Source organism: Mixophyes fleayi, chromosome 1 (genome assembly GCF_038048845.1).
Source record: "Mixophyes fleayi isolate aMixFle1 chromosome 1, aMixFle1.hap1, whole genome shotgun sequence".
Taxonomy (NCBI): domain Eukaryota; kingdom Metazoa; phylum Chordata; class Amphibia; order Anura; family Limnodynastidae; genus Mixophyes; species Mixophyes fleayi.
The window spans coordinates 164,476,086-164,502,813 of NC_134402.1; the positions used below are offsets into that span (position 1 = coordinate 164,476,086).

The 26,728-nt window shown below is 38.3% G+C and overlaps 1 protein-coding gene across 5 annotated transcripts in view; it reads right to left on the reverse strand.

Moving 5' to 3' along the window:
- Positions 1–26,728, reverse strand: part of ARHGAP24 (Rho GTPase activating protein 24) — a 706,220-nt gene that overhangs the window by 418,500 nt on the left and 260,992 nt on the right. The window contains exons 1-2 of one of the 5 annotated variants that reach the window (XM_075203141.1): positions 11,541–11,922; positions 10,060–10,148 (exon numbers count right to left, since the gene is read on the reverse strand). The exons of 3 other annotated variants lie outside the window; for them this stretch is intronic. In XM_075203141.1, coding sequence (XP_075059242.1) covers positions 10,060–10,148; positions 11,541–11,557 — 106 coding nt within the window. In that variant the 5' untranslated portion in view covers positions 11,558–11,922. Of the gene's footprint in view, positions 1–746; positions 954–10,059; positions 10,149–11,540; positions 11,923–26,728 lie in introns of those variants that run through there. One more of the 5 variants, XM_075203150.1, reaches the window with a different exon arrangement.

The following is a 26,728-nucleotide window of genomic DNA, read 5'->3' on the forward strand; positions in this document are numbered from 1 at the left end:
TGTATGTTCTATCCGTGTTCATGTGGGTTTTCCCTGAGTGTTCAGTTTCCACACATGGTCCAAAAACATACTGGTAGGTTAATTACCATCTAACTACAATTGTCCTAGTGTGTGTAGGTATACCTTTGTGTGCATGTGTTAGTGAAATTAGATTGCAAAATCCACTTGGACAGAAAGTGCCGTGAATATTTGAACATTCACTGACTGTAATATCTTTACGGTATATAAATAAAATATAATAATTATAAATATAACTAATCCGTATCATCATCTGTCTCTTCCCATTAATACCCTTTCCCAGGAACATGTCTGCATCCCTGCTTACCAAGGAGGGAACATTGCTATGTCAAAGAAACATTTACACCATCTTTAATTACAGATGAATGTATTCCCTTGCCAGGCTCTGAGAATAAATGAGGTCTGCCACTTTAAGGATTTCAAAGACATTAAGGATTCAGCATAGGAACATAATTACTCTTCTACAAGACTCTAAACCTGACTAATGGGAAAAAAAATCCACCATCGCTATATTTATAAGAGTTTATCTAATATTGTTTCACAGAAACCCTGTTTTGAAGATACTCAACTACATATGTTTTATCCACTTGCTCTACTAGAATATATATGTCTTAACAATATTTTACATCTGCAGTCTTTGTTCCTGCTAGAATTGATTTTCCACCCCCTGTATTTACCTAAATAGCTGTTTTCTCCTTAAAGCAAGAATTTAGATGGCACCAACTTACGTTTTCCTGTTCTCTTCTCAATCGATGATGGAGATATCAGAAGCAGAGCTCCAGAAGTCACACTGTCAAACAGCATGCAAATGTCTGAAGGGAACCTGTGCATTTAGAATTCTCTGTTCTTTATCTATTTCCTCTTACAGGCTCTCACAACACACCACGCCAGCTGCAGCACTTTTCTAACAGCTGCTGAGGTGCTGCGTGTCCTGTGTGGATTGTTCCAGCCAGTGTCGAGGCATGGAGCTTTAATCTACTTTGCTGATAAATTGTTTCACTCACATGTAAGCCGTGATGTACACACTTAACACGCTCTTGTAGTCCTTCATAGTGACAGATGAGTCACTGAGACAGAGGAATCCTGGATGGAGAGTGAACATGCAAAGCACTTATGTGTCCAGGAGTTGGACAGCATTTAAATAAATGGTATCTAGGAGTGAACAAGGAGCTGGACTGACCTGTAAAGATTCATCTCAAGAATAAGATTACCTATTAGGAGAAATGATCATCTTCTAGCACAAGGTGTGTTAAAGGTCTGCATTTTATTAACCAGGGGAAGTCAAACAGACATTTATAAAATCTTGTGGCTGCCAAAGCACAGACAACAAATGAAACAGTTAAAAATAAAAATTGTCTGAACCCTTTGTGCCGGTTATCCATATTTAGTGATCTCACTACTTTAACACCCTTTGGTGTTTCCTTATGTCTTTGATGTTATTTTATTTGATTATTTTATTTAATATTTTAATAAATACTTTTCACCTACTTACAAAACTAAGCCATTGTCTGCAGCCAGAATCTGAAAATTTTCGCCAAGGAGCAAAGAAACACACTTTAATAATATTGTTATAGTAAACGATACCAAGGGGTGATGTTGAGTTGCATTTTTTTATGCAAAGGTGTTTACAAAAAAGAAGCAGTATGAAAAGATGGCTGCCTCCCAAAATGTAAGCAGCTCCGCATCGGTTGCATTTGCACCAGGTTTGCGTCAGGCATACATCAGATACACTTACATCCAATTTTGTATTTCACTTTTAAAAAACCCTTTAGTTTTGATAGCAAAATGCATAATCGCTATAGTGTTTGAATAAGAAAAAATATAAAAACCTGCTAAAATACACTCACAAAATACTATAAATGAAGAAAGCGCCTATCAGCTTCAGAGGTGAATCCACAATCAGCCAATAAAAAGCGGCTAATAGGTGTACATCAAACTCGGCATCCAGCCTAAGTGTGTGACATTTTTTGCCCTTGTTTACTGGAACTTTTTATTGCTATTAAGAAACTAAGGGCCTGATGCTGAGCTGGACCCATATTGGGCATAATTTACTCTAAAAAGGCTTCCTGTAAAAATAGCATATTTACCCCATATGCCGAGTCGTAAGATGAGTCCAGCTCTGCATCTGTTACATATGTGCCAGTTTTACGCCAGGCATACATATACCCAAATAAACATATACACAATCAGATCACAACTGTCGTTTATTCCCCACATCAACTCTATATCTAAATCATGTTACATACACCTAAAGAACATTTCCAGAATACGCACATATCTGACACAAGACACTGCAAAAACATTAATTCATGCACTCATCATCTCCCGCATCGACTATTGCAATTCCCTCCTTACTGGTCTTCCCAAAGTCAGACTTGAACCCCTACAATCTATTTTGCACGCAGCGGCTAGACTGATTTTCCTTACAAACCGTTATTCCTCTGCTGAGCCACTCTGTCAGTCTCTACATTGGCTGCCTGTATTTCAACGAATCCCATATAAAATTCTTCTACTAACATTCAAGGCCATCAACAAAATTGCACCAACATACATTTCCTCACTTGTCTCGAAATATATCCCTACTAGACACCTCCGTTCTGCACAAGATCTACGTCTCTCCTCCACTCTCATCACATCCTCCCATTCTCGGTTACAGGATTTTTTCCGGGCTGCACCTACTTTGTGGAATTCCCTCCCACCCTTAGTAAGACTTTCCTCTAGTCTTCAAACCTTCAAGGTTATGATATTCCTCAACCATCATCTTAATTTCCCTAGATTACCCTATTACCATCCTCTACACAGCTAACGCAAGACAACAACCTTCTGACCAATATTGCAACACACACAGCCCACTCAGTACTTTTACCTTTGCAGTCTGGCTGGTCCATTGTGCAATATGATGTAGCACATGCCCTTGTGTTTCTAACTCCTATTGTCCTATAGATTGTAAGCTTGCAAGCAGGGTTCTCTTACCTATCTGTCTGTATGTGTTACCCAGTATTGTCTTATTACTGTTTGTTCCCAATTGTAAAGCACTACGGAATTTGCTGGCGCTATATAAATAAATGTTGATAATGATGATGATGATTATATGTTTGGTAACATTTGTTTTGATAGTTTAAAACACATTCACTGTTAGTCTGGATATAATACAACAGATAGAATTCTCGCATACTAATGAAAGTATCAAAAAAATTGTCAGCAGCAGCTAGCTAGTGCTGGAGACCATCATCATCAGCGTGTAATTGCACCTGCCCTCTAAGCAGGTATAAAAGATATGGCTCCTGCCAGGCATAAATGCACCTCCATGCTGCTTTGCCGCAGCCGTATTGGTGGGAACGTGCCCATATTATACTCGGCCTATGTTATTATTATTATTATTATTATCATTTATTTGTTAGGCGCCACAAGGTATCCGCAGCGCCGCACACAGTACTAACAGTAGACTATACAGGGTGAAACCATACAGAACAATGAACAAAAAGTACCAATACTTCAGAAACTCCGGCTAGTCATATGCAGTAAAGACGGAGCGGAAGAACAGGTATGGAGACAGGAGGGGAGGGGGCCCTGCTCATACGAGCTTACATCCTAAGGGAGGGTAAACAGACCAGGCACAAGAGGAGCCAGTTGAGGCAACAGGAGAGAAGGGAGGACATGCAAAAGGAGGAGATGGGGGTTAAGTAAATGGTTGGTAGGCTTTGAGGAAGAGATGAGTTTTGAGTGTACGTTTGAAGGAGCACAGAGTAGGAGAGAGACGGATGGAACGAGGGAGGTCGTTCCAGAGAAGGGGGGCTGCATGGGAAAAGTCTTGGATTCTGGAGTGGGAAGAGGGAGATAAGGGTGGAGAGGCGGCGGTTGTTGGCCGAGCGCAGGGAGCGGGCAGGAGTGTGAATGGAGAGGAGGTTAGAGATATAAGGGGCAGTAGAGTTGGAGAGAGCCTTGTAAGTGGTGGTGAGGAGTTTGAAAAGGATTCTGTAGGGGAAGGGGAGCCAGTGTAAGGCAAGGCAGAGAGGGGAGGCAGAGGAGGAGCGGCGTGAGAGGAAGATAAGTCTTGCGGCCGCATTGAGTATAGAGCGGAGGGGGGAGAGACGGGAGTGGGGGAGGCCAGTGAAGAGGAGGTTACAATAATCAAGGCGGGAGATGATGAGTGCGTGGAGGATTGTATTGGTGGCACCTGAGAGAGAAAAGGACAGATGCGGATGGCAACATATGTTAAACTGCTCCTTCCCTCTCCATTTTACCTCTCCAGTTATAAGGAGGTGGATCAGTCGCACGGAACTCTTCATGTATAGCGTCAGCAAATTCCGTTGTGCTTCACAATTGGGAAGAAACACAGTAATAAAACAGTCCTGCGTGGTACAGACAGAGAGATAAGCAGGCCTTGCTCACAGCTGACAATCTATGGGACAATGTTAGTTTGATACATGAGGTGAAGTCTACATATTATATGAGTGCACTCTCCTTGAGGGCATACGCCGTGCAAATATTTATAATTTACAGTCTACAAAGGGATGTAAGTCCGACTAATCTGGCCTTTAAAGTCTAACTATACAATTTACTTATTATTACTTAATTAATTTAAATAATCTAATGTTTAGTAACTTCTGAATTCTGAAATAAAATACCTACAAGATGGTAAAATGACGTGCTTCTCCAGACTTAGTACAGCAAGTTCCAATAAAGAGCAAATAATACTTTAGAGAAATCGTTTGATCTTTTCCAAGTGAGCCCAGTTTTTAATTCCGCAATTTCAGATATCTAAGCTTACGCTGAATAGTAGTATACACTAAAGCTGCGCAGGTAGTTAACACTAAATATATGGTTTACCTGTGGAAGGCTATTTAGAATATGAAAAATATGAAAATATGAAAAAAATGAAAATATGAAAAAGTAAATATACTTTTTTGGATGGTGGAATAAAGTCGTTACCATTTGATTCAAAACTAGAATAAAATAAAAGCACTTATGTTAGAAAACTAGGATCAGTTTGCCAAACAAAACACCAGGGGACAATTTGGAAAATTAGAGAATCCGAGACTGAACTTCCGTGACTGTAGCTTGAGTTGAATTTGGGAAATAAAATACTCCCACCATTTCTTTGTTGCAAAATGTGCCACCTTTTTGAACATACTGTTTGTAACACATACAGGTGCTAGTGTGTGACATAGGAGTTTTCAATTGGCTGAACTGTGTCTATACCAAAAACTGGCTCCCGTCTGCAGAGGTTATGTAACTGTGAAATGCTGCATATATCATGTACAGGGTAAGATATATGTTATAGAACTGACAGAACACACTAAGTACTCTTCAGTCTGCTAGTTCTGGTGAAAAGAGCACTGCTATAGACTCAGCACCTACTGTTTGGTGCAGTTTCCCTCAGATGACATAAAAGGCAGTTCATGTTTCAAGGGTAAGGTTTAATGCCCACAGCCTGTAACACTGACCTCTTCACTGCTCTCAGGCTCAATGTATCCATGAAATTGAGATTCTATTTCAATTAGAAGAGCTGTTTTTGAAGAGTCGTTCTGCTGATATGAACGTCTTTTCAAGTTCCATCTCGCTCCTTTGAGTGACTGGCTTTGAGGACTATTAAAGAAATCCAATATGCCGAAAGAACATGTGTTCAGTGCGTCTGCCTCTGACAAAGAACAGCCATTGACCTTCTTATTTCAACTTTAAGCTTGTTCAACTTGGTCATTATAGAACTGATCCCTCTTTTTCTTTACATTACATTGAGGTGACTGACGACAGTAATGTCACACACTCTGTTTCATCTATAAGAATGGCTTAGCAGGTAATGAATTTTGGTACCATCAAAACATGATTTCAGATGCCAAGTGACAGACTTTAAAATTACCCACTGAGCGATCAATGCAGCACATTTTAGGCTTGTAAGTATTTTTAACAGCCATAAAGTGGACTACAAATTCTATAGATCTGCTTCAATGCCCCTCAAATAATACCATAGATTCTTGTGAGGTGACTTAGGATCCAGATTTACGAGCTATATGTACTGTAATAAACGTATTTAAATATTTCCAACTGTTTACTAAACCATATACTGTTTTGTGACAATATTTGATATTGAGGAATCTTCTAAGTCTCTCCATAATTAGTACTATGACCTATGACCATGTTTAACTTTTTTTTTAAAGTCTTAGTGAAAAAGTTTATTATTTACTTCCCTTTTAAGTAGACAATGTAACCATACATATAAACATGTTTGGTTAACCTGGGACTTGTCAGCATTTAAACCGACTAATTCTTTGTTATCAAAGCCATATCGACCTATGGCAATGTTCCCTCTAATTGTTTAAAGTGGTGAACAGAATGGTTTTTCAGTGAGAAAAAATTATGGCAGCAATTGCTTATGTAAATAGCTGTAGTTCTGCAAAATAATGTTTGTTGCTTTATTTGGGGTGTGTCTGTATTTTTCTATCCTTTCAGATATAAATGTGCATACATGTAGAGGACAGTCACTTCATAACTAATAATGATTGCTATTTTCCTCTCCGGTATATGAGCACCAATGTATTACACAAAAATGACCATCCAAACCAGCAGAGGTCATCAACATTACACCTAGCAAATGGCCAAGACCATCATACCTGGTAAATCTTATTTTCTGCACATATTAGTTAGAGGTTACTCTTTTGTCCAGGAATAGCGTTATATAAATAGGCTAGAAAATAGCTATAAACTCAGGTCTGGAAAATAGCTATATTCCTAGGCTGGGGACACAAGGAGTCATTCTTTAATTAATGTATGCAGAGTGCATCACCCAGTTGCCAGTCGTTTATTGACTCAAACCCCCCATATTGTCGATCATGCATTGCATAGAGCAGTTCTCTATTTCATTGCATAGAGATACCTTTATTGCAGGCCACATATTGTACAGAGATAACCCCCGCTGCCAGCCATAGATTGCAACCATATATTGCATAGAAATCTCTCCCCACTGATTGCCTATATATTATCATCATCATCACCATTTATTTATATAGCGCCACTGATTCCAGAGCGCTGTACAGAGAACTCACTCACATCAGTCCCTGCCCCATTGGAGCTTACAGTCTTAATTCCCTAACTTACACACACACAGACAGAGAGAGAGAGAGACAAAGGTCAATTTTGATAGCAGCCAATTAACCTACTAGTATGTTTTTGTAGTGTGGGAGGAAACCGGAGCACCCGGAGGAAACCCACGTAAACACAAGAAGAACATACAAACTCCACACAGATAAGGCCATGGTCGGGAATTGAACTCATGACCCCAGGGCTGTGAGGCAGACATGCTAACCACTGAGCCAGAGAGATAACTCATTTGTCAGCCATATATTGCATAAAAACCCCTCCATTGTCAGACATATATTGCATAATGATAACCTCCATTGGCAGCAGAAAAATACTGCCTAATGCCAGTCATGTATTACTGAGATATAATCTCCCTTGCCAGCCATTTATTGCAGAGAATTATACCTCATTGCAGGCATACTGTTTTAGTTCAATACTCCCCATTGATATGAGGACATACATATTGCAAAGAAATATCTTCCCATTTGCCAACGCTACTTTGGACACATATGCCCCACTGTGAGTCATAGGTTACACAGATACTATATCCAGTACAAATAAAATCCAAATTGTCAGCCATACGTTGCACACATACTACTCAACTTCCATTTACATGATGTACAAAAAATCTACCTGCAGTAGTCCAAATGGAAATCTAATAATGTGACTAGGCGGTCATGACTTCATATAATATAGCTGCAAAGCTAATGATTTAAGCATAAATTGGCTCCTTATTGGCTGATTGCTAATTGACCCCCAGTTACAGCGGTCAATTAGCAATCAGCCAATAAGAAGTGGCTAGATAGGGCTGCTGAGGACGTTCACATATGCTTTTCTTGTGTGCATACATAGTATGGAAGCGCATATCTTACGCAATCAACATATATCCAAATTAAATACACTCATAATGCACAAGCGTCTATGAAAAAGTATGTGCAATAAGAAACATTAACAGTCATCAGACAGTTGGAAGGGTGGGGAACAAAAAATCCAATAGTAAAAGTTGTTTATCAGAATACATTCACTAGTGGTGTCATGGTCTATTGCAAATGAAAGTGAAGTCAACCAACTTTGCAGAACAGCTGCACAAACATATTGCATGCTGCACACTGTGATTACTGTGCATATTTCAAGCAAAACAATGCTTTATAGCCTAACTTCTTCCCATTTACAGTCCATGTAAGTGGCTTGTAGTATGAATGTATATACATTTTCACTGACAAATGAAATAGCATCATTGTTCTATCCCAGTTGTAGTGTTTATACGTTTTTAATAGGTTCCATAAGCAACCGTGACAAGGAAATAGAGGTAGTAATAGTAGTTTTTGATGGCTACCAGACTGTGTTGTGAACCTATGATATGTGTAGTCTTTTAAGACCACTTGTATCTAATTTCTCCCAAACAGTAACAGTAACAGTACAATAACAGTAACTGGCTGAGCACACACCCTCCAAATGTAATAGAGCAGAAACATTGTGTCAAAGTAGCTGTAAAGAAAATACATGTACCTATAATGTGACCTTTATTCACTGTCACCCACACAGTCATATAACATTCAGTCATAATAGCTGCATAATAATTGTATAACATATCTGCGCCAATCATATATCAGACGTCACCAGGGCCATCTTTTCCATTGGGCATGATGGGCAGTTGCCCGGGGGCCCCTTAGGCAGGGCTCTTAATGAGAATAAATAATCCTGCAAAAGAAAAAAACCTGCAAAAAAAACCTACAAGGGTCACTGAGCAAGTACATCTATCTATCTCTATCTCTATATATCTATATCTGTATCTGCATACATCTATATATATATATATATATATATATATATATATATCTATATCTATATCTAGGGGCCCCATTGCACTGCTTTGCCCGGGGGCCCATAATGTTGTTAAGATGGCCCTGGACGTCACTAAAAATTGGTTTGTGGATGACAGTGGCAATTGGTGTATTTGTTGATAATCTGGATTGTTTATTTATTTATACAGTACTATTTATTATTTAAAAAATGTCAAATGTACTATACAGACTGCAACATATAACAGGTAAATAAACAACACTGCATTGATAGTAATAGAAGAAACAAAACAAGAAGGATTCTGTTCCAAACAGCTTACAGTTTGACTAGGCTTAAGAGAAAACAAACAATAACAATAGGTGATAATTTGGTAGATAAATAAACCTGGACCACAAAGGTCAAAAGCAAAGAACAGGTGTCATAAGGTCATTTATTAGTTTTACTCAGCAAGTGGTATTTGAAAACATTTTGAAAGTATATAAGGAAGATGTTAGACCAGGCCTGGCCAACATATGGCTCTGCAGATGTTGTGAAGCTACAAGTCCCAGCATGCCCTGTCAGCTATCGACTGGCTATTTACTGTTAAAGCATGCTGGGGCTTGCAGTTCCACAACACCTGGAGAGCCACAGGTTGGCCAGGCCTGGGTTAGGCGGATACTAGATACTATAACGCATCGCACACTTGCCTACATTTTAGACCTCCTCTCCAGGAGATCCCAGAGGAGAGGTCCAAGGGGTAAGTGCTGGGGACATGATGACTCAGATTACATGATCAAGCTATCCCCCCACAATTCACGTCATCACGGGGATCGAGGTCACGATAATGCAATTTGCGGATCTGGGATGGTGGTCTACTTTCTCACGAGCTGGGAGAGTAAGCAAGTATGATGCAAGAATTCCAGAGATATAGGTAGGGGTTTAATTGTAATAAAGCCATGTTTTATTTGTGTATAAAGAAGGTCAGCCCTAGAAGAGCTTAGAGAGCAAATAGGAATATAAGAAAAGAACAAATCTAAGATATACCTGTCTGTAATAGAATTAAAAATGTATAACTTATAAAAGATAATTTAAAATTGTATATTGAATTTGATAGGGAACCAGCTGAGACACTGGAATAAAAGGGTCAGAGACTGAGGACAAAGCACGGATGAACTGTAATACTTGGAGCTGCGTTATGTAGCTTTTTGACGTTAGCCAATGACAATGTAGTGGGGACTGACATGTATGCATGTCTGCACACTAAGCCAACCCTGTGAAGAGAGAGGACATTCCATTGTTAACATGGCCTACAAGACTGTATCTACCTACATAGCTTTAAGTTAGGTAGATAGAAAACTGTATTGGCAAAACAGATTTGATTACATTTAATAATAAAAAAGTCAATTGAGATACACTAGTTCTTTAATATATTATCTATATTTAATATGTGTCTCTTATTTTAGTGTCAGATTCTCCAGGTGAAAAGCTCTTTATTTAAAAAGAAACTGGAACTTGTAATCAAATCCTATAAATAAGGATCACAGATGTTAAATAGTATTGCTTAATGAGAAATGCACAATTGTGTTATATACATCACAGTAGACATGTAGATTTTATATGATAAAGGTAATACAGGAGAGTACAGTATATATGAGTTACTATCACAAAATGTAATTCTGCCAAAATAGTCATGTAATTACTTAACCAGATACAGAAAAATGTCCTGAATATCCTAAAGGCAACACATATCAACATAACACATCTTTCATTAGACTTGTTAAATACATTTTTTGCATTTTAAATTATATCCTTTACTGACATCAGTCTTAAGATTTTTATCCCCCAGCTTTTTTCCATCACAAACAACACTTATGGAAAGATCCTGTTTCCCTTCCCAATTCGTGCTTATTGACAGATGAAGTTTCCCAAGACTTGCACTAAACCATTAAACAACAGCAACATCAATATTGTGTTATGAACTTCCATCTTTGCCTAATACAGAACAACAGACAGGACAGGTATGGCAGGAATGAGCAGTCAGAACAACAGAACTTTTGACCTGATGTGTAAATCACTATCAAAACAAAGCAGCAATTCCTTACGGAATGTTAGAAACATAATATGCATTAGATGCATTTCAGATTCTATAGCCTCCAGCTTACCCTTAAACCTAGATATTTCGCTACTTAAATATAACTCTTGCCAGGGATATTTGTCTATATATTGCCACTGTCGACAGACAATATCCTTTTGTGACTCAGTATATATATATATATATACACACACAACAGATACCAAAAGCGGGGCGCTCAACCCACTTCTGTATATAGAAGGTCAAGTAAAAAGGGGATAGTTTATCACTGTTATAGTATACACAAAAAGTCCAATTTGCAGACGGCAGCCAGTCCTTAAAAACAGAGGGTGAGTCCGGAATATCTACAAGGTAAAAAAAGGACAGTGGCGGCACATAGTGTATTACCACAATACAATATTGAAATAGACAGAGTATAGACAGTGTGGTAAAGTGAGCTCACGCTGGATACATGATGTGTCAATGACAGGAATCCAAGTAGAACCAGTATAGTGATTAGAATAAACAATCATGTGCAATACTGTCTCAAATCCCAAGTGCATACACCACTGAAAATGATGATTATGCGTACCAGATATATATAATCATGGGAAATATTCACGTAGATGATGATATCTTCAACGATAATATGTGTCTTCAATGTAAACACTCTTCATAGAGAGGGATCCATAATGGACAGCTGGGACCTCAGATCCACATGCAAATAAAAAACTGAGATAGTATAATACTGTATATCACAGATTTAATAAAAAAAAGGTAAGTATCAAACTTACATAAAACCACATGTAAAATGCATATAAAGGTATCTTTAGGTACTCATCTAGGAGATGTTCAGATTTATGGTGTATGTAGTACACAGTTCTCAGTGGATCTCCACATCAATCCTATTCCATTCGTACCGCGATATCCAAATAAGAGATATGTTAATCCAGATAGAAATCCTCAATCCTCAACGCATTTCGTCCATATACAGCTGGACTTCATCAGGAGGTAGAAAATAGCAATATATATATATATATATATATATATAAATGTATATAAATGTATATATATATATATATATATATATATATATCATACTTGCCACCTTTGGCAAGTTGTGATGCGGGAGATCGGGGGCACGTGGTAATGTGGGGGCAAGGCTCATAGATTCGCCTCAATGTGGCCCCGCCCGCTAGATTGACATCACATTTCTAAGCCAATTACAGCAGGTGGTGGGGCCATAATGACGAGCAAATCGTGTCCTAAGCCCCACCCGCTGCCACTTAACTAAATAAGTGGATGGCACCTGGGAGGTCAGCCTGCTCTCTAGGGAGTCCGGGAGGACTCCCAGCAATTCGTGAGTCTCCCGGACATTCTGGGAGAGTAGACAACTATGAAATATATGTAAATCATAAACATATATATATAAATTTAGAAGTGGTGCTATGGAAAATGTCAGTGAATGGAATTTGATAGTTTTACAAGGAAGGCAGTAGGAGAAGTGGCGGTATGGCATACCAGCCCACTTCGAACATTGTGTGTGTGTGTGTGTGTGTGTATGTATATATATATATATATATATATATATATAAAAGTATATATATATATATATATATATATATATATATATATATACATATATAGAAAACAAAATACATATAAATATGATTGGAAAAAAGATATGACTGTGTAGTGAAAACTGTTTATAATAGGTAGAGTCAAATTTGTTAAACACATCAAGAATGGTTTGAGTTTCTAAAAAAAGAACTTGTACTTTATTATGCACTCAGTATGTCGATCATTAAATACTGTAAAATATTTGGTTAATACTATACACATCATGCTGTTTCTCGACTGGTAATTCCTATGAATTAGGACTATAAAAATCTAGATAGACAGGTGCCAGACCATCCATCTTACAAAGTTCCAGGAGATGAAAATAGGAGAGGTGTAATGTGGAGTTCACAGTATACCTTCCAATGTGATACCGATGAAGCAAGGGGCAAGACAAATCTGCATGCATCCTGGTGGTAACCTGAAGTCTATTTCTGGTATGTACTGACTTTTTATCTGGTATGCTTAGCTCCACTGATGCTTTAAATCTAAATTTAAAATGTATCTATCTATCTATCTATCTATCTATCTGTCTATCTATCTACTTTCATAGACAAACAAACAACAACATTTGATTACTGCTATAGGCTAAGTTATACTAGTCCAGTAGTATGCTTCATGTCCATGATGTATTTTAATTAGCTCATTAAATGCATAATTCTTAACCAAATCATTCCATAAAATAAAATACAGTGGGAATACATCTAAGAATATGTGTAAATATACAGTATGAGGGCAAAGTTTAAAACAGGTTTGTTCTTGTGTTTATTTGTTATAATTACTGCAAATCTGAAAAGTGATAAGGGTGACCCCATTTCTGGGAATTGCTATTTGCAGCACATTCATTTCAGCTAATTTTTGCTAGGTCCTCTATTATAGGGACTTGTTATAGAACTTAATTGTTAGTGTAAGTACCCATCTCAATGAAGCCACCTAGGCACCCATAATTATCAAAATGTTCTCTCCCTCCCTCTCTCTTTCTCTATCTCCCTCTCTCTCTTCCTTCCTCTCTCCGTCTGAGGCCCATATATATATATATATATATATATATATATATATATATATATATATATATATATATATATATTAGGTAAGTGTGCTGTTATCAAATACAACCTCCTTTGAAATGCATGCATGCTGGAATGCATTATCAAGCTAAGAAAGGTTAGCTACATATATTTTCAATTTTATGTACAACCATAATATACAAGAAATAAGCTAACAGATTTTTATTACCAAAACTCTGCCGTTAGGTACAAAATATTTTTATTCATTAAGTAAATTTAACTACTGTATATGAAATGACAGAAAATCTACCATATATATAAATTAGTTTCTTTATTATGATTGTAAAAGCAATTAATATTTTGCAGTGATTTATCATTTCCAAACCTGACTGTTTTATGCATGCCTCAAAGCAGCCACCTAATACTTTACAAATGTGAGCTGTCCAAAAACCAATCAACCTTAAGAGGTAATCTTTATTAGTCCATTAACTAGCAGCAAACGTCATACACAGTAAAATATGAATGCTGTATGAATATAAGACTATGTAAGAATGTTTAAATACTATAAATCTTACAAAATAATTATAGTACTCATGTGTTTAGAAACAAACCAATGTTTTCTAATATCAGTACAAAATGGGCTCTCTTTAAGGTCCTGATCCATTAAGGAAAGTAAAGCATAAGAAAGGAGTAACTTTGCACCTTGGCAAAACCATATTGCATTGGAGTGGGAGGTAAATTTAAAATGTAGGGACAGATTTGTAGTTGGGATAGGGCATGTCCTAGATCAACTTTAAATTTAAGTGTAAAAATAAAGCTATCACATTTTTGTGTGCTACATGAAAAAAAACGGCCAGTATTTAATTTATGTGCAAAATAAACTAATTTGCACCTATTGAGTTGCACCATGGTTTGTCCAGGAGAAAATGTACTCCTTTATTTAGCCTTACATTCCTTAATGATTCCAACCCTAATTCTCTTGTTTAAAGATGGGTACATGCAGTGCAGATAGCTTTGATGCAATCTTAAAGAGAACCTGTCACATTTTAGTTACATTATTAGTAACATAGAGCTTTATATAGTGTCTCAGCCTTAGAGCCAGGCCACATGCTGAGCCATGTACACTTCTGGGCAGTTTCCTTCCTATGTCACTACATGCCTGCCTCGTCAGTCAGAGGAGCCGCCTGGGAGACAGCATAGAGCCTTACTGACATATACACATTTTCTCTTGTGCAGAATGAGCATAGAAAACTCTTTTTTACAAAAAGGACACTCTAGGTCAGATTTATTGAAGGCCAAAGAACCCTGTTGCTGATAAAAATTGGTATTTTTGTCAAAGATAGGCCGCGTTCAGGGGCAAACGCAGGATTTGTAGAGGGGGGTTTCCACACCACGTCGCCAATGGGCGTGACCAGCATGCATGGGGGCGTGGATATAATTTTAGACAGTGCTTGGGTGCTCTGCAACTCTTCCTATCCCCATAATATACATGAGCAATGCTGTGTGTACTACGGTTAGGTGCACGTAGCTCTCCCTTTTCAAGCAGAGCTATGTGAAGCGGGAGCAGGGTCCAGCCACCTCAATTATACAGTGCCCCAGGCTTCAATTGGGGGGGGGGGGTTTCAGGCACTAGGAAACCCCCCCTCAGTTTGCCTATGGCGTTATTTTGCTTTGCCTAAAGCAAGAAAGGAGTGACCGCCAGCAATAATCCTGCTGGCAAAGGCATGGGGGAAGCCTATTTAACAAATATTGTGGATGGCAGTAAAAACATTATATCAATTAATGTTTTAAAATATGTTTTACATTTTTTAAATAAATACAATCTATTTTCACATTATAATAATTCTTCATTAGTGGAACTGAATGCTGAAATCTACAAAGATTCGCGAGTGTACATATATAGGGCTTGTTGCAGGTGCGCTTTGTGCGAAGCTTATACTCTAACAAGGCCGCCATAGATTTACTCCATTCATCCCAGGCTGCATGGAGTAAATCTAAATAGTAAGTAACTGCAGCTTCAACCTTTTCACTTCCTCTGAATTACTTACAACTTCCTGTATTTGATTGTTTTTTTCCTGCATAACAAACTGAGGAAAGAGAACTGACTCAGAAAAGGGATAGATTGTTAAAGGGAAATGAACGAATTATTACAAAGCTCTAATAGTTTCAACAAAATTGCAAGTTTGTATGTGACAACAATATACTGTCACCTTGACAAAGTACCAGATGAACTACAGAATATAAGGACATTATACATGTGTACGGATAATCATATATGTCTATGTGTGATAAGACACATGATTAACCCTTTGTATTGTGTACACAAATTCATTTTCGGAGTGTGCTATTTGAGTCTTATTAATTATAGGCTGTACTAATAGGGGCCAAATAAGTACACATACAACAAAGATAGCTATCTGGAGATAGAGCACTGTGTGAAATAATCTATAACAGTGAAACATTGGAGCTTGGATCACTCATTATACAGCTGCTCTCTCTAGAATTGCATTACTAATCCAAATAGTAGCTCTCTCTATAACAAATTGTTTATTATATTGATCAATACAGCTGGCCCCACCTGTCCCTTGCCTCATTTTTAAAGTAGGGGCCGTGCAGCTTATTGCTACAGTGCACAGCCCCTATCTCATGTCTGATGCCCACTGCTGCTCATATGCCTTGGCGGGACACACTTTTTCCGCGCTGTGCTGTCTCCGACAATAGGTGGACATTTTAAGGTAAGTAATTTTCAAAAACTACAGGGACACACATACACTTGTACACACAATGGTACACACACTTACACTGGTACACACACTGGGCACACATACACTGGTACACACACTAGACACACATACACTGGTGCACAGACTGAGAATGCATTCACTGGTACACGCACACACTGGGCACGTATACACTGGTACAAACACGCTGAGCACGCTTACACTGGGACAGACAGCCTGGGCACGCTTACACTATGACAGACACCCTGGGCACGCATACACTGGGACAGACACCTTGGGCACGCATACACTGGGACAGACACTCTGGGCATGCATTATAGTCTTTTGATGCAGTTGAGGAAGGTAATGAAGGGGTTAATGAATATAGATAGAATTAATTGATGACATCAGGATTAATAATTAATCTGGATGAGGGAGTTAATGATTATGAAGAGGTTGTTATAATGAGGTTGGAGTTAATGAATTTGAAGGGAAGTTAATTCATGTTGAGGGAGTGGTATTGTGTGGCAGTCACAAAAATGCACTTGTTATTTTATAGGGTCAGAAGGATGCTCTCTGTATTGCGGACATAGAAATGCTCTGTATTGTATGGCGTTCATAGGAATGCTCTCTGTATTGTATGGCGGTCATAGCAATGCTCTCTATTATATGGTGGTCACTTGGAATGCTCTCTGTATTATATGGCGGTCACTAGAAATGCTCTCTGTAATGTATGTTAGTTTGTTTACAAGCAATCACAGTTTTATTTAAAAGTATGTGTTTTTTATCTTTGAAATCTCACTACTAACCCTATAAAGAGGCAGAGAGGGCATTAGGAGGTGCAACCTATTTTTGGGGGTAAAGGTAGACACAACCATTGTTGGGACACAGTTTTGCAAATAGGTAGGCACCTAATTTTTTTTATTGTATGGTTAGGGAGACTTTGAACCGGTGTGAGATCCAACTACTATTAAATGAATGCTTATCCTGAGTATTCTCTTCTGGTGGATTAAACAGCTTTACTCACATAACCAATGTGTGCTGACTACTTGTGTTTGCTCCGCCTACCAGTGAAATGCTTTGCCTACTTGTGTGTTAGCTCCGCCAGCTGTGACAGGTAGATTCTGCCTATCATCGCGTTTTGCATTTGCCTTGCCTAAAATCGATGTGGCTAGGGCTAAATGTGTGCTAACTCTGTCTACAGTCATATTGGCCCCGTCCACCATTTATTTGGTGCTGGCTACATGAGGCCACTTTCAGAATTTTTGCCAGGGCCACGTTCAGTTCCTAATCCATCCCTGCATGTGTCACATAAGTGCAGAGGGACCCTGCACATGCTGACAAAGTGATAAGAGTCCTCTTAATACTGCCAGCCAGTATCCTCGTCATCGCTAAACTACCCTGGTGAAATTTTATTGTTAAATTGGGCATACCTCCCAACCGTCCCAATTTAGGTAGGACTATCCCAATTTGAGTTCTCCTGATCGGCACAGCTTTTTCCTGTTCGGTGGGAAAGTTGTTAGGTTTTCTGCTCACTGCTGCTCTCCATATGCACAAGTCAATCAATGAGGGGGTTGGAAGGGGAGGGTAGGTTAGTAGAGAACAGGGCATCCTAGTGCTTCAGAAGTCTGCCCCCCTGCCCCATTGCTGCCAACCCAAATGTTGGGAGGTATGAATTGGGCGATAGAAGATTTTCTATCGCAGTGATAAGCAGCAATAGAAAATCTTCAATATTGTCCAACGGTGTAAACAGACCCCTAGTGATAATCCACTATCTACACTGCCATTTCCTCATGTATAACAGCATAATAATATAAGAGAAGATTTATATAATTAGGAATAACCAACAAAGATAATAGATTTAGCTCTACCCTCCGTATGATATATCTGATATATTTTAGCATCCTCAATTCTTGCTTTCTTCTTTTTAAGTTGAATGAAAGGGACTTTGGACAGACTAATGTGTTATAACTTGCCATAATCAACAGGCGTTGGTAGCAATTCCTAAATCCCACTTCTTGCTTTCTATTGGATGTTCATTATCAATGAGCTCATGTGTGGTATCTCAGCTGTCATCAGCAAGTATGAAAAAGTGTAAACTCTGGCTATGTTCTAAGCCTTAGCACCTGTTTTAATACATTAGCGGTCTGAGACAAACACTATTTTTAAGGTTGTCTTCTCCCCAGGCTGAAGAAAATAAATAGTATCTGTTATTTCATCATGAAAACTGTTGAAAGCATGGCAAGAGAACCCTGGCCGCAGTATTATAGACAGCAGAAGGTCTATCAACTCAGCTGACCATCTGACTCTTTAATAGTGGCCTTAGACGAACCAAACTAAACTAAATCATTCTATAACGAAGTGTAGTTTGGCCTGATTTCTCTTAATAACCAGAAATTACAAGAATATAAAATGACTAGTTTAAATTACCATTTATGTGTAGTAAAATTATGCATGACATTGTAATCCATAGCTAAATTATCAAGCTGGTATAAATTAAATTGAATTAAATTATAGTGTTGCAAAAAAGCATGGAGGATCACAAAGATAACAACAGATTGAGTCTCAGTCAGCATTTAACAGTTTAGAGATATAAATCCCACCATGCCCTTCCAGTCAGTTATTTATATGTGCACAGTGCTTGGATGGTCTGCTCAGCATACATCAAGCTGGAGACCTAGGGATAAATGTATCTAGGTGAGAGTTTTCCGGCGAGTTTGAAAAGTGGAGATGTTGCCTAGAGCAACCAATCAGATTCTAGCTATCATTTTGTAAAATGTACTAAATAAATGATAGCTAGAATCTGATTGGTTTTCAAACCCGCCGGAAAACTCTCAGCTTGATAAATTTACCCGCTAGTCTGTTTTCAGGAGACACCCCTGTAAGCTAGAAGCACTCTGAAGAGGCACACAATTCAAAAGTGCAAAGGTCACATTAAAATCCAAGCCTCATTTATAGCTGAAATGAATAAGGAGAGTGAGGAGACATGGAGACTGTATTTATTACATGTTATACATGTGGCAATTGTGTGTGTGAAGTTTTACACATAGTTGCCAACCTTTAACGATTGGCCTCCGGGAGTCTCAGTGTAGAAGTGGGCATGAGGGGTGGGTCATTTTGAAATTGCCCCATGTGATTTAATGGCGCAAACGCGACATTTTAACACACAGAGTGGGCCAAAATGATGTGATTCCCAGAGAATCGCATCATGGAGGCTTCAAATCTGCCCACTTTGCTAGGAAGTGGGCAGATGCGGGACATTTGTCAGCTCTCCTGGGAGTCCGGGAGACCTACCCAGAATTCGGGAATCTCCCAGGCATTCCGGGAGAGTTGGCAAGTATGGTTTTACATCATACTTACTGAGTTATTTGACCTGCCCGTTTTAAAGCTGATATAAAAATCTATTTTTGGGGGGAAGTTGGAGTGGTCGTGTGCCCCTCTGCACAGCAAAATCTCTAAAAATGTGCCCTGCACCCATTTATCTCATTCCAATAAGCTTGCAAGGTAAATGTAATCTTACTTCTACACTGCTGTGCATACCTGCACTGGTGAACCTACTCTGCACTTTGCTAGGAACGCCTTCACTACACCCCACACGTCACCTTTACCTGTGCAAACTTCTGGCCCTCTTGCTCCTAAAAACCATGGATACTGGCGAAAACCTAGGCGCACTTGAGCAAACTGAGACACATGGTTCAAGCTGGTATTGCTCTGCACATTGAATGGAAACAATATTCAAACATATATTGGTTAGATGTGATAAAAAAAATCAGACAGGTGCAGTGAAGCATTTTGGGGGGTTTTATCTGCTGTAATTAATAAATCGTTAACATTTTCATCACTCCTGGCTTCAGAGAGCAGAAAAGCTGCTTTCTTTCGAGAACAGGCAAGGGAGGCATATACGATCGGGTCCTGTTCAAGACCAATGGCTCGGACAAGTCACCTTGGAAAGCGTACGCAGCTGATAGCAGAAATTCTGTTTTGAACATATGCGGATAACTGACTTGAATTGTTTCATCACAGTCAAGTACCCTGCAAAGCACATCATATCATTAACATTTATCACAAGCCATACACTCATGACAAGATCAGGAGTATTAATCCTACTATTACATATACAAGTGCGTTTAAAACCGAGTTGTCTAGAAGGAGGTCATCATTTTACTTTGATTAAGTCATCTATGATCCTGTTAATATTTAATAAGATAATTCTGATCCTCAATGATTGTGTGAGTTCATTTACTATGATGCTGTATTATTTTTGGTGCTTATTTTTACTAGGCAGAGAAAATATTTAAAGCGAAACACTCTATCCCGAGGGCTATTAAAGGGCGCCGACTTAAAACGCCAATCACGTCAAAATCAACGTCAAGCTTATAGCAATATAAATCCTAAATTGTAAGTAAATGTAACCACAACTTTTGTACTATGGAGATGAGATAGCTGCCGCTCCTTAATAGAATTGTTGTGTTATAGAGAAATTATCAACACAGAAGGAATAGGACTAACTTCATTAATGAAATCAATCGACAAACATTGTTCTGACTATATTGTTGAGGGGGTGCTCTTCCAACATAATTCAACAGTATGATCACAAAGACCAGGGGCTTGATTCATTAAGGATCTTAAATTAAGAAGTTTCTTATTTAAGTCTCCTGGACAAAACCATGTTACAATGCAAGGGGTGCAAATTAGTATTCTGTTTTGCACATAAGTTAAATACTGACTGTTTTTTCATGTAGCACACAAATTCTTGATAGCTTATTTGTACACTGAAATTTAAAGTTGATATTTGTGTGCTACATGAAAAAACAGTCAGTATTTAACTTATGTGCAAAACAGAAAACTCATTTGCACCCCTTGCATTGTAACATGGTTTTGTCCAGGAGACTTAAATAAGAAACTTCTTAATTTAAGATCCTTAATGAATCAGGCCCCAGATTTAGAACTAAACATAGACAAAAAGACACTCCAGTCCACCAAAACCTTCATTTTTTTGGAGACAATCCTAAAAGAAAGTTTATGGTCTAGGAAGGTAAATAACTGTACATATCTACCATTGTTCTGTATAACAGAGAGTCATTATTTGTAATATCTCTTACTGGAACATTTTTCCCTATATGTGCATTATAGGAGGACTGTGATTGCAACAAAAGGGCTTAATCTGGGTCTAAGTCATACTTGCCAACTTTTCCTTGTTGGCTTCAGAGCGATCCCGGGGGAGGTGGTTGTGTGGGGGCAGGACTTGATGAATCACATCAGTTTTGGTCCCACCCCCTAAACGATTGTAACAACTTTGACCAAGTACAGCAGGGGGGCTAAGATGACACAATATTTTCGTCATTAGGCCACGCCCCCACCCCTTATCTATTGCGGGAGTGAGAACTGGGAGGTTGCCCTGCTCTCCCGGGAGCTGGGAGGTCTCCCAGAAATGCAGGAGCCTCCTGGACATTCCGGGAGAGTAGGGAAGCAGCTAATGAATCTCTAGAGACTGAAGTGTCTTTTACATTTCTGTCTCCATTATGAAGTCATGTTGTCTTACCTATCAGTCTTTGATTAAATCTTGGTCTCCATGAAAATGGCCACCTCCATAGACATTAATACATGGACATAGGACACAATTTCTGAACTGTGTCATCATGCCACAGATGGCGAAGCCAACCACGTCTTGTACTGGTTCAGCATCAGGGAGAATGCCAGACTCTTCAGGGAGTGAGGGAGATCACCCCAATTTCAGGGAGTCTCCCTGACATTCAGGGATAGTTGGCAAGTATGGTCTAAGAATTAGTTTATTAAGTGAGCTTTAAATTATGATGATTGAATGAATGTCATGCAATGTGTTTTATTTTTGATTTCTATTTACATTTTTAATAAATGATGCTTTAAATAAATTGTTATATGGTGATAGCTATACTGCGGAGAAGGCTTTTTTCTCTTCTTTTTCCCACTGTTTGGAGAAAATATTTAATGCACTTCCCTAATTTATGTATGTGTCTGGATACTCTAGGGTTACTTAACAAACCAGTTTATGAAGAGTTAAACAATGTTCTTGTTCTTATCTGGTTGTGATGTTCAAGTAACGCAGATTGTCTACTGGTGGAAAGCAAAAACAAAAACTCTGTAAACAGCACATTTATTATGCTACTAGTGAAAAAGATAGAGATGAAAATCAAACACCATATTAAGCTGTTGTCGGTTGTTTTTGTACAAGAAATTGAGAGAACAACTGAATTGTAAATAGAAAATATTCATTTCTACTTCCTATGAATGTTCCTTAAACAAAGTGGGCACCTGCTAGGTTCTCTGTATATATTTGATAGAATGGATGAGTAATGGTAGAGCGCTTTCTCTGGAGAGATTAAAAAATGAGAGCCTATTAAAGCTCCCAGTTTATTAAAACAGCACCTGGCATGTGTGCCGTTTGTGGCATGATATTTGTTCAATTATTCTTCCAAAAATACCCCATTCTCCCTTTTATAAGCCAAATTGTGCAAAAGCAAAGTAAGTAGCAATTACTCCTAATTCTGTAAATATTCAACGCTAAATATTTCCAGTTGCATAAATAGGAAAGTAAGAAAAAAATGGGAGCCAATGTTCTCTCTAAGCTAAGTGATCTGGAAATGTAGAAGTTGAAAGCTTAATCTAAAAAGATCTTCACCACTGGCACTACACTGAGAATCTACTGTTCAGAGCAACCTGAAGAATAAATCATTTTTTTTCCTTAACTTAAAATTTTAGCATAGCTTGTCTTATCAAGAACAGTGGGAGCACACTCAATTACCTTGACAAAATGTACAACAGTTGCTTGGCATTAAGAAAGTACCTTGTTTTTAAACAGCAAGAGGAGCCTTAAAAACATGTAGAAGGTTATTTAATATTTACAAACATTATGGTCCTGATGCTGAGTTAGGAGCAAAGCCAAAAAAGGGAGCAAATTTACACCTTGGCAAAACCATGTTGCATTGAAGGGGGAGGTACATTTAAAATGTGGGGACAGATTTATAGTTGGGATAGGGCATGTCACAGATCAACTTTACATTTCAGTTTAAAATAAAGCTATCAGGTATTTGTGTGCTACATGAAAAAGCAGCCAGTATTTTTCTTGACCGCAAAATAATAAATTAATTTTCACCCCTTTCATTGTAACATGGTTTGTCCAGGAGCACATTTACTCCTTTATTTGCTTTTCTCCTAACTCAGCATCAGGGCCTATGTGTACAGGGGCTTCCAAGATTGTAGCAAAAACTCTGCCCACTAATTTGCTTTGTCTAAATATGAGCAACTCATGCTCAATAACTCTGTATTTCTTAATTTCAATTCCCCTCTTTTTGTAAATGAACATTATACAATTTTAAAAATAAGACATTTTAATAATTCACCTACTACATATTTGCCGAAATTCGGGTCAGTCTCACGGACTCCCAGGAGAGCTGGCGATTTTCCCGCATCTGGCCCATCTGCCCACTTCAATAAAATTAGACCTGGAATGTACGGGCGAAGGGGGTGGGGATTCGGGATTAACGTAATTTTGGTCCCACCCCCAGTGATGTAATGCTTGTTTGTGGTCTTTTTGACCCAAAACAGGCATTATGTCCCGGGGGGCAGGGCCAAAAGATGCGAATCGTGAAGCCCAGCCCCCTCCGCCCATACACCCCTCCTGCCCTCCAGGAACTCCCGGACCCAGCCAACATAAGGTTGGCAAGTATGACCTACTACTTACTACACTCTGAACATCAAGGCAATTGCAACAACCCCAACATTAGAAATCTAATTGTTGTGTTTAATGCAGTCAGCAATGAAACACAAACATATTTAAAGCATTGGATACCCTGAGATTAGTGCAGTATGTGACTGGATGTGACTTAAAGAATTGGTCACATTATCAGCTCATATTGTGAGGGGCAGCACAGTGGCCTAGTGGTTAGCACTTGTGCTTCGCAGCACTGGGGTCATGAGTTTGATTCCCAACCATGGCCTTATCTCCTGTGGAGCTTGTATGTTCTCCCTGTGTTTGCGTGGGTTTCCTCCAGGTGCTCTGGTTTCCTCCCACACTCTAAAAACATACTGGTAGGTTAATTGGCTGCTATCAAAAATTGACCCTAGTCTCTACCTCTCTGTCAGTGTGTGTGTGTGTGTGTGTGTCTATATTAGGGAATTTAGACTGTAAGCTCCAATGGGGCAGGGACTGATGTGAATGAGTTTTCTGTACAGCACTGCGGAATTAGTGGCGCTATATAAATAAATGATGATGATGATGATATTGTGTCATGTGACATTTTCTCTAGCCTTGAACATTCACATGTTTTAAAACTGAAATACAAGTGTTACATTCATTGATTAGCTATTAAGTGCAGGTGTTAAGTCCTGTCATAGCAGATGTTAGATATTTCTAAACATTTTTTTAACCAAATAAAAGAATTTTTTTGTTAGTTTTTTTCTTAGTTTCATATCTTTATTATTAATTATTAATTATTCTTATTAATTCTTTTATTATTAATATTATTATTTTAGTTCCATATTATACAGTTTTACCTGCCTTTTTATGGTGCTTATTACTAAATTCAGATAACATATTGTTATATTATTGGCAATTGTCAATCTACTAGTCCATGTGATATTAAAGCATACAGGAATAAAACAGACAACCAGGTCATCATAATGCACAGAGTGGTGTGGAGTATTTAATCAGTGTGAAGGCAGTGACCTGTCCACACATGCTATTGTGTAAATGTGACATTGCTTTTTGTGATGGGCACAGTGTCATGATGTGAGGATAGCAATGAAAGCAATGAATCATAGATGTAGACAGTAGAACATACATTGTTCCACCAAGAACACATTGTAGCAATATGAGGCTCCCATTAACTTGGTGGCGAAATATTGTTGATTTCAATGCACCTTCCTCATTTATTAATTCCCTTGTTCTACTCACTACATGCTGCCATTTTTTCTGTCACATATTCTCTCCCCGCTTCATATTGAGTATATTAGCTGCATCGCAATGCACAGCAAATTTTTTAACCATTGGTTGTTTTCCTGAGCTAGGTGCACAGAACTTACTGTGCAGAAGGTAAGTGTTGGAGAGGCACAGGGACAGGGATGACCATAATTGTAGTGGAATTTCACGCAAATTGAATTTTGCACCAGTACATTTAGTAAATGCACAAAACCCTTTGTGTTTTTGCTGTGTTACCTGCAGATTGCCTTCTGTGCTGTATTTGTAAATCCCGCATTCCACTGAATTTACATTCAATACATAGAGCTGAACCAACAGTATCTACCAATTCCACGTGGAGCACTTAAGGCTGAATTCTGTTATAGAAATGTCCAAAATTCTGCGTCCAACACGGAATGAAACAAATACCCCGCACAAGTTTTGAAAATGTTCTTTCTTTCTACTCAGGGAATCCCATTTATTGCTAGTATAAAGCAGTAAACATTTTAATAATAAATATACTGTGATATTGAGGTGTTTTCACGCAGTTTGTCCAACTTTTTTCACGTGTATAACTTGATATTCTTCACTGCAACACGTTTAAGCGTTGGATACATATACATAATATAAATGAACAGATGATGTGGAAGTTATCTGTGCAGATTGAGGCAAAAGACAATCATAAGCACATAACTTTAAAGCAGAGCTGTTAACTGTCCCTAATTTCAAAACACAGTGCCAGGTTTTCCGCATTTGTCCATATCCATTTTTTCTGCCCTGGAAGTAGTCCTATTTTTATATTGATCACCTGCACAAACTGCACAGATGAATATCTCTTTTTAGTGGATTTAGTTCTCCATATCTATTCTTATTCACTGGGTTTTAAAAGTTAATATTTAAGTGGACAATTTTTAAAGTGTAAAATTCACATTATACATAAGATCAATAAACATGTCATAATGTCAATTTCAGTTCCCTACAGTTCGCCTACACTGTAACATATTTAACAAGCTTCAGTTCACCTGCTCAGCAGCAAAATGTCCCTGGAAATCACTGCTAGACCATGAGATAGCAGTTTAACAGCTCTCCAATGTATATTATAGAATTACTAAACAATGACTCAAAGGAATGGGCAACTTTGTCCTATATTCACTACGTACTAGGCAACAATGGGGTTTTATAAGGAAGAACACATAATTGGTAAGACAATGTAAGTAGTAAGTGTAACTTCTGCATTGCAACTGTAGTACTAGGAGTGGCTATGTATATCCAATATCTACTTTCTACATCATTTCCTTTATCACAACAATGGAACATAAAATATCAAGTTTAATAATAAGATGTAGATGCATAATATATCATCTACTATTGTTTATAGACCTGACAGGGCCTGAAATATGATCCTAGTAGCTTTTCAAGCTAATGCAGACTGACATGTACATTGTTTTGTTTCTGCTTGTAGGCAAAAATTGTTGAAACAAAGCTTGTGCTTTACTGCAGA